Consider the following 13,383-nt stretch of genomic DNA (forward strand, 5'->3'; position numbering starts at 1 on the left):
TTTGTGTTACATATGTGACCGTGCACCTCAAAACGAACATAAAGTCGCACACACTGATTTTGCGTGAGGACCGAAAATAGTGAAATGGGTCAACCTAGCCGAACTTGACTTTTTCATATTTTCTGAAAGAGCGGGTCTTCTTTTACATTATGCTAAAATTTGGTATCATAAAACGGGCAGGAAAAGTGTGTTTTTTAGCAGTTTATCTCGAACATTTTTGGTAGAATAGTGTGATTAGGTGTGTCTTTAGAATCCCTTTTTCATTTCTGAAAAAACCTTGTCCACACTCTTCACTTTCAACTCTAATAACTTTTGAAAGGATAGTGCTACTGCTTTGAAAGTTGACATCAATTATGGACAGAATGTGTTAATGAGGCATGCTTAATTTCAGTTTAATCTGATAAGTTCTTCGTTGTTGTTACTCTGGTGGTTTACTTCCTGTTTTTTGTCCCATTCATCGCACAGCCAGCACGGTTTGGTAAAGATTAAGCGCTTGAATAGACACTGTACTTCAGAGCCTCTTTTCTCAGTTCACACTTTTCCTGAGTTTGTGCTTTCTTTCCAATATTTAGATAGGTTAGGAGAGTCCATTTGATTTGAGTTATACATCATTTCAAAGCTTAAAGTCTGCTCTTTCAGAATATGGTCTTAACTAAAAATTCATGTCTGGTGACTTTTTGTTTGTTTTGAGGTGCAGGGTCACATATTAAGATTATGTCTGCAATAAAACCTCATCCCAGTGACTCAAAAGCTTTGTAGCAATGTCATAATGTATACCGGTAATAAGACTGTACGTCATTGATTTGGAGTAGTGATGACTGAAGTTGATGGGTTGTTGTCTCAGCTAGAGTAAATTGTATTCCTCTTCCCACCCACACTTGTCTCCAACCTGCTAGGCACAAGCTGATGGTGTGGTATGAGATGCTGAGCTACGCCTCTTGTGTGCTGGGACAGAGTCACGTCAGGAGCATGGAGGGAAACAACGCCGTCCGGAGGGCTGCCATGGAGGCTTTCCTCTACAGTGCAAGGTGGGTTGACCCCCTCGTGAAAAGGGCTTCTTGTGCCACCATGCTTAATACTGTGCAGCCAGTTCTTAGTTGACTCATTTATATGTACACATTAGTACAAATGACCTTTTTTTATTGTTATGGTTAGGCACTTCGCACATCTTCAGAGCGACATAATGCATTAAGCTTGCCTGATGTAACAATTTACAGAATTATTCATCAGTCATGTTCATATAAAGAATGAACTTGCAGAGACCAGGTGACCAAAATGGCCCATCAATTAACACTTGGGAGGCATTCATTTTATTATTTGGCATTGAATGTATGAGCAAACTTTTTTTTTTATTGATATTTGCCTAGTAGCAGGCTTGCTGTTAGGTGGATTTGCTGGCAAGCACCATTAACCAAGGATTTCATGAATAATCATTCTGTCACAGATGCTTATCTCAGTGAATTTAGAAACCAACATGCCTGTTGGTACAAATTACTATTTTCTGCTCATTGGTAAAGCGGAACTCTGAACAGGTTTATTGCATCCACAAGAGCAACAACAACAACAACACCTTACAAAGAATGAGAAATGAGAAGAAGCTGGGTTCTTGACCTCATGAATGTGACATCAAGAGTAAATTCAGCTTTTTACGCTTTTATGTCAGATGAATTGTTGCGGCAAAAAGTTTGTTCAAGTTACATGCACATGGTAAGATAGAGTGTAGGCAGGAAAAAGTATCTTTTACGGGGATGTCTTTTCAAGCCTGTCTTCAAGCATTGAACTCAATTGTGCATTTGCACGTTCCTGAAACATATTCACCAAAGAAGCATGCATTGCATGTTGCAGGTATGGGCGCAAGGCCAACAACTATGACCTCGTAATCACGGCCGCTCGTCGCTACTGGAACGCCTGCCTGATGTTGGTCTCAGAGCCAATGGAACGCCAGCTGCTGAAGGAACCACTGACCGCCATCCTGGAATGCATCAATGCAACGTACAAGAAGGACACCAAAGTGGTTAGTCATTGCTGTGAATGGTGATGGTGTTGCAAATTGAGTTCAAAGTAGTAATGATGGAAATGATAATGTGTGGATGATGATAGTGATGATGATGATGATGATGATGATGATGATGATGATGATGATGATGATGATGATGATGATGATGATGATGATGATGATGATGATGATGATAATGAAGACAGTAATAATGATGATAATAGTGATGATGGTGATGAAAATGATGGAGATGATAATGGTGATAGTGATTGTGGTGATGATAATGAAGATGATGATGGCAGTGATGATGGTGATGGTGGTGATGGTGTTGATAATGATAGTTATAATAGTGAGGATGAGGAATGTGTTGATGATTATAAAATAATGATGCTACTAATGCCAAGGTAATGATTGAATGATAATTGTAATGAAAACATTTTTGTTGATAATACAATTAGAATGATGATGAGGATGAGGATGAGGATGATGATGATGATGATGTTGATGAGGAATGTAATAATGGTTATGACGGTGATGACGGTAATGCTGCAAAGGTGATTCTAACAATGATGGTAATGAAAATGTTGGTATTGATAATAGAATGATGATGAGGATGATCATGAGGCAAAATGTGAGTCCCAACAGATAAGTGAAAGTAACACAGTGCAATTATCATGAACTTGTTAAATTCTTTTCTCACATGATTGTTTTTTGCGTGATGGGTATTGGTTTATCATCAGGCTCGGATGCACTGTATCTAGGAAAACACAATTTCTGTGAAATGCTGTTTTTTATTTTGTCGTCCATGCCCAGAAATCAGACGATGACGAGGAGACTGAGGACGGGACCGTGACCCCGCGCACCGTGACCTCTGTAGCGACCTCTCAACCTCAGCCAGTGGTGGACATCCTGTCTGACCCTGAGGATGACCTGACCCTGCGAGCCGCCATCTACGGAGTCTTGTTCCAGGCCTATGCAGACCAGGTAATGATTCATCGTGGCAAATTGTAGTGTGTGGTCTATAGTGATAACCATTAGTAAGTGTTGACTTTGTTTGTTGTTCTCGACAAAAATCCATTGATGTACCCCATGATCAATTAAAGGCCAGGTAGTGTGGGAAAACATGAGTGGGCCAATTAAATCGATTTTCCTCTGTCGCCCACCAGGGTGCATCTGAAAATTATGAATAGCGCCCATCAGCGAATACGTGCATCAAAGCATACACTCACCTGTAACGGTCGACCCCAGTCGAGATTCTTTGGCTGTGTGTACTTACATATAGATCAGTGATAAAGCTGTACACAATTCATTACAGGGATTCTCGAATATATCTTAGTCAGTTCAGCTAGACCAGTCTTCCCACACCATGTATCCTCATGCTACTGGGTCTTTAAAAGACAAAAGTTGGTGGAGTGTCATATTACGTATTTGGTGCAGCTTTCAAGTTCTTTCAAGATTGTTTGCTTCACATTCTCGCTACATCTAATGCTAAATAAATTGCTTCATTATCGTCTTTTCACATTTCATTTTTATTGTGGCCTATCTCCAGGCTACCTGAGGCCCGTTGCATAAAACTTACCATTGAATTTCAATGGTAACTACCGTCAAAATTAGGCATCACAGCCAATCAGCATCAAGGATTATAAAATTTACCGCTAATTTGAAGACTTACCGCTAGAAAGGAGCGGTATGTCCAGCGGTAAGGGTTTTATGCAACAGGGATTTTTACCGCAGTGAGACTAATTAGTTTAATGTCCCCTGGAAATGTCTCTTCCAACATCTTTTTTTTTGGGAGGGGGGGGGGGGGGAGGGAGGGGAGTCTGCCCCATGGTCCTGAACCAGATGCAGAGAGGTTTGTAAGTCTTCTATGACCATCGACTGCCACCTCTCCTTGCGACGTGCCCACACCGCATCAGTCTACTCTTATAGCCAATAGTGCCAATGGTTATATCTAAAGATAAATGTCCCAATGAAATATTTGATATAAAGTCCATGAATGTCTTTGTTCTTTCTGCAGGGAGAGTGGGAGGCTGCTCTGGCCGCCATGGACAAGGCTGTGAATGATATGCCTCGCACCAGACACAGACTGTGAGTAACTACCAGTCATTAACCATTACTGTGCTTTCTTTGCCCATTAGCACAGACATCTGGCATAGAAATGGTTAAAGGGGTCTTTGAATTTCTTTTGTCAAGATTTGTTCCCCAAATGTCATGATACTAGTGAGATGTGTGTAAAACTAAGGAGCTAAGGCATATTAATCTTAGGTAAGGATTGTAATTAATGTGTCTCTTTGTACACTGGGTTCAGATAAGTCTTTCCATTTTGTTTTGCATAGGAATTCAAAGTCTAAGGAATTGAGATATCATGTGTGATAGTCGTGTGAATTCTTACTGTTATGATAGTGATGATGATGATTTTAGCTATTGATGTTGTTATTTTTGTCATTATTTTTCATGTCAATTGCACATGTTTACCATTACAGTTGTCATTTCAGTAGTCTGTTTGTCCTGTCAGCCTTCATCACTCATCACAATCGAATGACAAGCATTTCTCTTGCATGATGTCAATGGCATGTGCTTCCTTTGCAATATCAAAACATGATGAATATTTCATATGTGTTCCTATCCTTACAGTCTGATTTTCAAGCACCGGCTGATGGTGAAGGCACAACTTGGAAGAGACATCCACGTCGACATCGCCAAGTTTAGGGTGAGTGCAAACTCTACATTGCCCGACATGGCTATATCAAAGACTCAACTTTCACCTTGATGGCTGGTCTGGCAGCTCTCCTCCTACTCAATCAGAATTTTACATTTCCAATATTCAATTTGTCAGTTTAGTCAAAATCTGTAGTTCTTCATATTTGACTTGTACTACAATGGGTCCGAATGCCTAAATAACAAATGTCACCTCCTCCCCTCTTTAGTCAGTGGTGTTTGCATGGTATGAGGTTTTTTTTGTGTGTGTGTGTGTGTGTGTGTGTGTGTGTGTGTGTGTGTGTGTGTTTTAAACTTATTATCATGATGTATTATATTCAAGTCTTCTGTGATATGGACCCGGCCCATTTTAATCAAACATTATTTAATTGATTTTTGCTGTTCTTTTTGTGTTCTCTTTTTTTGAGTTATTTATGTTTGTTTGTTTTTCTAAGATTCATCTATTGATGTCACTGATGTAGTTTAGCTGTCAGAGACATTTATTACTTAAGTGTACATACATCGTAAATGTATATTATTGTGTTCCTTGTATAAATTCTCAGTCTCACCATGAAGTTGTGAGTTCCTAACTCTGGAGCCCACATGTGTGCCTGACTACATTCCTCTTTGTACATTCCTTTTGTAGGATGAAAGTGAGGACTATGTCGCCCTCATGTGGTACAAAGTGGCCAAGTGTTCCAAGGACCAGTTTGAGCAACTCACAGCCTACCAGAACGCTGTAGAGGCATTGCGGGTAAGAAGTGTCCGGTTTCACACTTGCCACCTGTTACTCTAATGTTTACCAATCATTTCCAACATTCTTAGAATTCACTGTCTATCCAGATATTATTCAGGGTTTGATGCACTGCCAGTAAGATAATTCCAGTGACAAATCAAATCATCATGAAGTAACAGTCACATAACCGAGAAGGGGCTGTTTCGAGGATGCCATGTTTGATTGTTCAATCTGTATTGTTCTCATCCAGACATCATGTATTGGATTTTACTCAATATTCCATCACCTATGTATCCCTTCATATCAGTGGGTTTGTTTGATCAATTTTCACATTAGTACATCTTTCCCTCCACCCTCATTGTTACAATTACTTGATATACAGTATCTATTATCATGAATAAACTTGATTTATGTAAAACACTGTCTAATTTTATCATTTTTTTTAAAGGATAAGTACACATTTCAGCTATATTGTATCACACTTCAATTAAAATCATGTATCCTCTGCAATTTAATTCTTCAACTGATATGCTACTCAATATCTACCAAACATTTATTCATGTTTTGTACCCCAATTGCAAATTAAGAATAATTACAGAGCCAACCATAACTCTATACTATCATGTCGGCTCCTATTACAAAATGCAGGCAATCTATATATGTCATCTCATAAATACTTGGCACATATTCTGACTTGAGTTGGTAAGAAATGCAAGCAACCACCAAACTAGGCCATCATCCAAGGGCAAATAAATTAGTGTATTTCTGTATGCCCTATGAAAAGTTGAATATAGTATACATTATAAGTTTGGTTTTTTGTTTGTTTGTTGCAGTCTTCTTCCACAAACTGGCAGAAAGTGGAGTACCTGGTGGAGTTTGCGGAGTGGCTGTACCTCAATGAGTTCCCCCTACAGGACTGCCAGGACCAGCTGGAGTGGGCCGTTGACATCCTACTCAGCATGAGGATCAGGACTCGCAGTGCCAAGAAGAGTGCCAGTGAGCCCTCCCCCCCCCCCCCCCCCAAAAAAAAAAAACAAACCAACAACAACAAAAATATAACAAACAACAACAACAACAACAAACAATGAATAAATGAAATAGAATTAAATTATGTTGATAGTAAATAGTAAATATGAAAATAAGAAAAAAACAACACGAGACATGATGCCTCTGGCATCACTTTGTGGCGGAGGCATGAAAATCAGTCTAGATTCTCATGCCAAGATACCTGGTAGCTTAGCAATCAGTAATACATTCTGAATGGCATCTTTTTCACTTGATCCTTTTATCATACTCGTATGTGACTCATCACCACACTACCCTGATGGCGTTCGAGACTTTCAAGCTCCCCCCCCAAAAAAAAAACACCCCAAAACAAACAAACAAACAAACAAACAAACAAACAAACAAAAGAACAATCATACAAACAAACAACAGCATAGTAAAGTGATTTGATTGAAGAATTGGAAATTTTATGTTCCAGAAGTATTGAAAGTCTGATGTGAGTATTGTGAAATAGCTTTTTCTTGACTTCACTTCCTGTGGATCGTGAGTAATACTTCCTCAGAAGCTAGATTCTATTCTAGTCAATCTAGTATGTACTTTTTTGCTTTCCAAATTGAATCATTTTTGTAACGGGATCCCCTTGAATGTCTTGCAGAATGACTTCGGTGTCACAGGTGGAAATTGAAAGTCCAGACTCATCGCTCATTCTAAATGATAAACCACAACAGGTATGATAGAAAATCCTGATGCTGGTAATGATGTAGACTGACTACTCAATCTCTTACTTCTCTGATCATATAGCATGTGGTGTGTGTTGTTGCTTTTGTTCAGCATCAGAGAGGAGTCGCAAGAAGCGAGGAAAAAGGTCGTCCAAGGTGGGAAGCCCAACCCGTGGCGAGAACCAACAGAACCTACCCCAGTCTCCCACTCTGACAGATAATAAAACCGCAGAGGCAAAAGGTAAGATGTACCAATGGGTTTCAAAGATGCATCCCTCATTTTCACTGCAATATGTGCTCTTTTCTTTTATATGGGATGTTCTTATTGAACACTGATCAATCACAATGCATGTTCATTATAAAGAACACTAGTTTTCACACTATCAGGATCCCACATCTTATATTGAACTGTCATTGAAGATCCATACTTTGCTAATATCTGATCTTGGGAAGTTTCCCAGATCTGGGTCCTGTTGCATAAAAAGATCTAATAAAACATGAGTCAGAAAATAGAATGTAAGTCAGGTACATTTTATTAGCCCATCAGAATTGAGTATTCAAAGCCTTACGTTTGATTTTCTGACTTATGTGTGATTTCAAATTTTATGCAGCAGGGCCTTGGTGTTCTTTCTCTCACTTCTTTCACAGAAAAATGGCTAGTGTTGTTAACCTCATGTGTATAAGATTAATAGACATATAACTTTCAAGAAAACAAACTTTGAATGGAAATGTGAGGCTGACAACTATTCTTTCATTGATTCCACAGAGAGTGAGACTGATGGGATGGATGCCGCCCGCTACATCCCTGTCAAGAAGGAGTCCATCATCGGTCTCTCTGCCTCCAGCCTGGACCTCACCGCTGAGGAGATCACCAGTGCCAAGATCTTGGAGCATCTCGTCCGCATCCACACCATGCTGGCTGTGGTCGCCGGGCGTGGCTCAGAGGCTCATCGCAACTACTGTCTCCTTGCCTGGGGCTTCCTCACCAGACTCATGCAGGTAGAGGAGCAATGTTCAGTGTTACTATCATCATGGTGTAGTCTATTTTTTGACGATGATGATGATTGTCATGAAGGTGATAGTGGTGGTGGTGATGATGATGATGATGGTGATGATCATGATGATGATGATCATGATGATCATGATGGTGATGATGATGATGGTGATGGTGATGATGGTGATGGTGATGATGGTGATGATGATGATGATGGTGATGATGATGATGATGATGGTGATGGTGGTGGTGATGGTGATGATGATGATGGTGATAATGATGATAATGATCAGGATAGTCATTCCGCAAAACTGTTGATAAATAATTGTAATGACAAAATTACTATGTTAAATACACCAAATTCATAGTGAAAAGGAATGATGTCTTAGCCATCCTGTGAGTAATTGTTCATCGTTCGTCGTGATAGCAACAATCAAATGTGTATTCGTATGTGATAGAGCAGTTCATTATTCATCCTCTTTTGCCATCAACAACCTTTGACAGGTGTCCATCAGCTCTGCCGGCCACGTCGCCAAGGAGCTGGCCAAGGCTGCTGCGGCCACTGACCAGGCGCCGGGCAAGGGGTCAGCCAAGGGCAAGAAGGGGGGAGCCGACAAGGGCAAGGGGGGAAAGGAGGCGGAGCCGGCCAAGGAGAAGCCCAAGCGGAAAGGACCCATCGATGCTGTGCCATCCTCCCCAGAGGACTGGGCTGGCTATGACGTGCCCGAGGAGGTAAGGATGATATCAAACATGGTGTCATTCAGCCAGCCAGGGTGACCCTTTCGAGCATAGACACTGCCCTTACCAGAATGCCCTGTCACTATCAGTAAAACTAAGATTTGTTACCAAGTTACCAGTTTTGTACTCGGGTCAAGAGGGATGTTGTGGGACAAACATCTCATCTGAGGACGCGAAGCATGGATTTCTGTTTGAGATTCAAGAGCCTTATCCACTATGCCTGGTAGTCCTACAGTAGACTTTACTTACTAGGGAAAAGTGAAAAGATCTGGTGATAAATCAAGATATCTGGCTTGCTGTACATGTAAGTTGAGATATGTGATTCAATATAGAACATGCCCCAATTGTTTCAGAAGTAACAAATTGAAAGAACTTTCATTTTGTCAGTTTGGTGCAAATTGCCATGCAAAATTCAACACTTTATCCAACATGAAGAAGATGGGAGAATAGACTAGCAGTTTCACAGTTGTGTGCAAAGATGTAAAAATACAACATGCTATTCTTTTGATTTTTAAGGAGACACATGAACACTTTAGATTGGTATCAGCCACCACACATTCACAATATGTATGATAGTTCTTCAGGTGATCAATTTGTAGGATCTCTGTTTTAATCATGGTTTTGATTCCTTTTTCTTCTGACACAGATCAGAGAAGCCTTCAAGCATGACCCGTCTGGTGAAAGTATCAACAAAGAGAGCATTGTCAAACCCGTATGTATTAATTCCATCACCTAAACTGTTTTTGTCTTGGCCCTAACAGGCCATGGACTAAAGTCCCTTTTCTGGCTGGAATTCATCAATCACTTTTTTGAAGTTTTCTTCCATTCAGTTAACTCAAATTTTCAGTGATGTCAGTGTTTTTTCTCCATACTTAATTTGTCTTTCACTGATACTTTGTAGATGTACAAATCGTAGCACTGGGATTCACACTGTCCCAAGCTTAGGGCACAAGCAACTTGTTGAATGATTGCGATGTATGCTTATTACAAATTAAAAAAGTGATTCCAAAACATATTTACGCTTCTGTCATGACATGTAATTATGTCTTTCTCTCAGATGCATTCAAAGTGGCAGCGAGTGACTAGACATTGTATTGTAGATTTGTAAATCAGCATCATACCAATTGATAACCCCAGTTACTTGCTATGTGTGTATGAAATTAACCGTAGACTTGCATAGACTTGATGCACTGCATTGCTTTCTTTTGCCAGACTCTTACCCTGTATTACCTGGAGACCCTAGTGGCGGAGCTACGAGCGGCAAACTACAATCACCTGGTCTTCCCGGCCCTCAACATGGCGGAGGTCGTCGCCCGGGACCTGGTCCTGTCCGAGACCTGTGCCAAGACTTATCGCCTCATGTAAGGCTAGCTGCTGTGGTGCTTTACAGAGTGTCACCATAGCATATGTCGCACTCCGAAATCTCTATGGCAAAATCATAGTCGTGACCATGCATGTACCCAGATCAACCATGTTGCACATCGATCATGGGGCTAATGATTTTCTCTCTGCAAACCATTTTTTTCCCCCTGCACAATGTGCTCACTTTCATCTCTTTTGGTCATTCAGTCCCTGCCTTCTTTCTTGTAAAACTGATCTCCTCGATAAGAAGTTAGTTAATGATTTTAGAAGGATTTTAAGGCGGAATTCAGTAACTGAGGTCACAGATCAGACAAGACAGGATACAACTTAGAATCAATCGCTCTCTCTCCCCAACTTGTTTGTTTGTTGTTGTTTTTTTTGCTATAATTTTCAGATCATCTCATCCCCCTCTTACTTCCTTCTGTTACCTCTGTATTTTCCATGATGACATCTCTTTCCTGTTCAGAAATAACAATCAGAATAGTCATGTTTGTAGATACAACTGTCGTTGAGTGATATAAATTGAGCTCATCAATGCAACAGTCAGTTCTTATACTATTGCTACCCCGTATGAAAGCATCAGTGTGTTAAGACTTTCAGTCCATTCTAAATCATGTTCTAGATCTCCATAGTGTATGGGGTCATTTTAAATATGTTTAACTGTCTCAACATTTTGTCCATTACCTTCCAGTGCTGCTGAGGTTTGTTGGGAGATGAATCTTCCTACTGCAGCAAAATTCCACGAAGCAGTTGTGGGACCCACAGCCCTCAGTCAGGACGAGCAGGCAAAGTAAGGATGAATTCCAGTTTGAGGGAGGCAAAGAGAATCCTACTGCACACTTCTCCTTGTCTCAGTTCATTTGTGAAATATGTGCTTTGGTGTGACTCTGTTTAAACACAGATACAGCATTCCTACTGAATATGATGTGAAACAGCTAATTTTGCTGGCAAAATGCCTACCCGTATGTATCATGCTTAGAACCTTGCAGAATGTGTCTGGTATACTTGGAACTCATCGCAGCAGAAGAAGAAGACTAAACACATGTCATTCAGTGAAAATGAAAGTTAAACCTGTTTAGGAAGTGACAAAGGCTGTTCTAAGTTGCCTGGTGTAGATGGACAAGAATTACTTGTTGAGTGTAAATGACAGAGTAGTATGCGGTGTGCAGTGTAAAGAACAGTGTTACAATGTGTTCAGCTTGGTGTTATGAGGTGTCCAGTGTCAAGTGACAAAGATATTGAACTACTACACTTCATTAACACTTTCCTTACACCAGGTCCCGTGATGAGATAGCCCAGCTGAGGGAGAGACAGGTCCAGGTAAAGAGAGAGGCCAGTCGGCTGGAAGAGATGAAGAGAGCCATGACTGGTCAGCAGAAGACTAGGACTGTCAGGACATTCATTCCTCCTGACCAGAAGGTAAGTTGGCCAAGGGGGCCAGTATGATCACCCCCAAGCCCTCCCCCCTCCCCTCCCCCATGTAGGCCTTACAGAATCCTTCTCCTCAATCTTTCTCCTTCCACACTGGGCCAGAACAAGAGTAGGCTACGGGGCCATACCCCCCACCCCTCCCCATCTCCCTGTAAGTTGGCTATGTCACATTGCACTCCTAAAGTCTCTCCTCCACCTCTCCCCCCACCCCCCTTCCTCTGCTCAACTTCCCCATTCTCCTGTGAGGAGACGTGTAGGCCATGAGCCATTGACCTATCCAACACCCATGATCCGTCCCCATCCATGACCAGAAGGGAGGCGGACCATGGAGCATCCATCCTCCTCTGTGAATGACCCAGGATTTCTTTTTATACCAGGATGATACACAATGCACAACCTCAGAAATAACCTTCAGAGTGTATCCTCACTCTCTAGTATGTTCAGATATTCATCTAGTAGTGGTCCTCAGAATAATTACAGCATCTTTAGCATTTTTCCTCTAGGCTGTCTGACAACAGCTATGTGAGATGTTGGGACACACCAAGCCTTTACTTTCACTTAATTTCACCTTAATTACTTGCAGACTGACATTGTTGAGGCTGTGAAGGGATTCAGAAAGTCTCTAAGTGCGTTGACCTTCAGGCAGGCATGGACTCAACAAGCAGAAATCCTCATCAAACAGGTTTGATGGCCATTCTTTACTTTTTAATTGATTCCTCTCATGGTACCTCAATCACTTTATACGGCTGGAATCTACTATTAACAGTATATGTTCATTGATCATATCTTCTATGATATGATGAGATCATCAAGTGGTTATATAAGATTGTGAGCATCATGTTCTACCAAACACATGCAGTTTGTACTGTCGTGCTACCATGAACTGTATACACCATATATTTAGCAGCAGTTTTGTTTCTTATGAATTTTATGAGGCAACTGATTTTGGGAAAATTAGTTACATGCCAAAACCTTACCTCTCGTAACACAAATGCAATGTACATTGCCTCCCGAGTAGGAATTCTCGACTGGCCTTGTGAAAAGGGATGATGATTATTTCTCGAACCTGTTGCTATGGTTCTTGATTGCAAGTTTTGCATATAGCAAAAATTTTCTCCCGAGTTCCTATTTGCAATAAATTATACCTTGTGCAGAGATGCCAACTGTTAGTTATTTGTGGCAATATTTTGTTTTATATATTGTCTGCCAAAAATACTGCAAGTATCTTGGGAAAATGCTGTTTTTCCAAAATTGTATTACTACACATGTCTTTTGCAGAAAAAGGTAAAAACACAATTTTTCCATAAAGAATTAGTCTTTTACCTGTCAGAATGCTGCAATGCTTTTAACAAGGTTGGCATCCCTGCTTATGAGATTCATGGCATATACTGGACTGTGGAATATTTGTAGTACTCTGTACCCTTCAAATTACAAATCCCATTCCACTATCGGGATTGAGGTCCATATCGTACCTTCCCTTACAGGGTTACTACCAGTCGGCCCGTGAACTCCTGAATGAGGCCTACTTGTCAGCCCAGGCCTTTGAGGACACCTGGACCCAGGCCCACATCCTGCTAAACCTGGCCCATCTGGCCATCTCGGATGAGGCCAACTTTGGCCAGGCCATCAACCTGCTCAAGGAGGCTCAGGTCAGTGAGTGTGACATGACCGTCTGGACTCGTCCGAGATCAGCCTTGGCCTCGGC

At 41.0% G+C, this 13,383-nt stretch overlaps 1 protein-coding gene across 1 annotated transcript in view; it reads left to right on the forward strand.

Annotated features, from left to right (window-relative positions):
• LOC139739815 (cilia- and flagella-associated protein 46-like) overlaps window positions 1–13,383 on the forward strand; it is a 74,154-nt gene that overhangs the window by 27,555 nt on the left and 33,216 nt on the right. Inside the window, exons 25-40 of the mRNA XM_071650409.1 lie at window positions 897–1,028; window positions 1,846–2,014; window positions 2,810–2,980; window positions 4,014–4,084; window positions 4,631–4,706; window positions 5,340–5,447; window positions 6,263–6,425; window positions 7,266–7,394; window positions 7,920–8,152; window positions 8,652–8,879; window positions 9,532–9,597; window positions 10,098–10,246; window positions 10,939–11,037; window positions 11,525–11,666; window positions 12,262–12,360; window positions 13,163–13,327. Coding sequence (XP_071506510.1) covers window positions 897–1,028; window positions 1,846–2,014; window positions 2,810–2,980; window positions 4,014–4,084; window positions 4,631–4,706; window positions 5,340–5,447; window positions 6,263–6,425; window positions 7,266–7,394; window positions 7,920–8,152; window positions 8,652–8,879; window positions 9,532–9,597; window positions 10,098–10,246; window positions 10,939–11,037; window positions 11,525–11,666; window positions 12,262–12,360; window positions 13,163–13,327 — 2,200 coding nt within the window. The remainder of the gene's footprint in view (window positions 1–896; window positions 1,029–1,845; window positions 2,015–2,809; window positions 2,981–4,013; window positions 4,085–4,630; window positions 4,707–5,339; window positions 5,448–6,262; window positions 6,426–7,265; window positions 7,395–7,919; window positions 8,153–8,651; window positions 8,880–9,531; window positions 9,598–10,097; window positions 10,247–10,938; window positions 11,038–11,524; window positions 11,667–12,261; window positions 12,361–13,162; window positions 13,328–13,383) is intronic.

This window comes from Diadema antillarum, unplaced genomic scaffold, assembly GCF_040938485.1.
Source record: "Diadema antillarum isolate AM-2024a unplaced genomic scaffold, OU_Dant_1.0 seq00000819_RagTag, whole genome shotgun sequence".
Taxonomy (NCBI): domain Eukaryota; kingdom Metazoa; phylum Echinodermata; class Echinoidea; order Diadematoida; family Diadematidae; genus Diadema; species Diadema antillarum.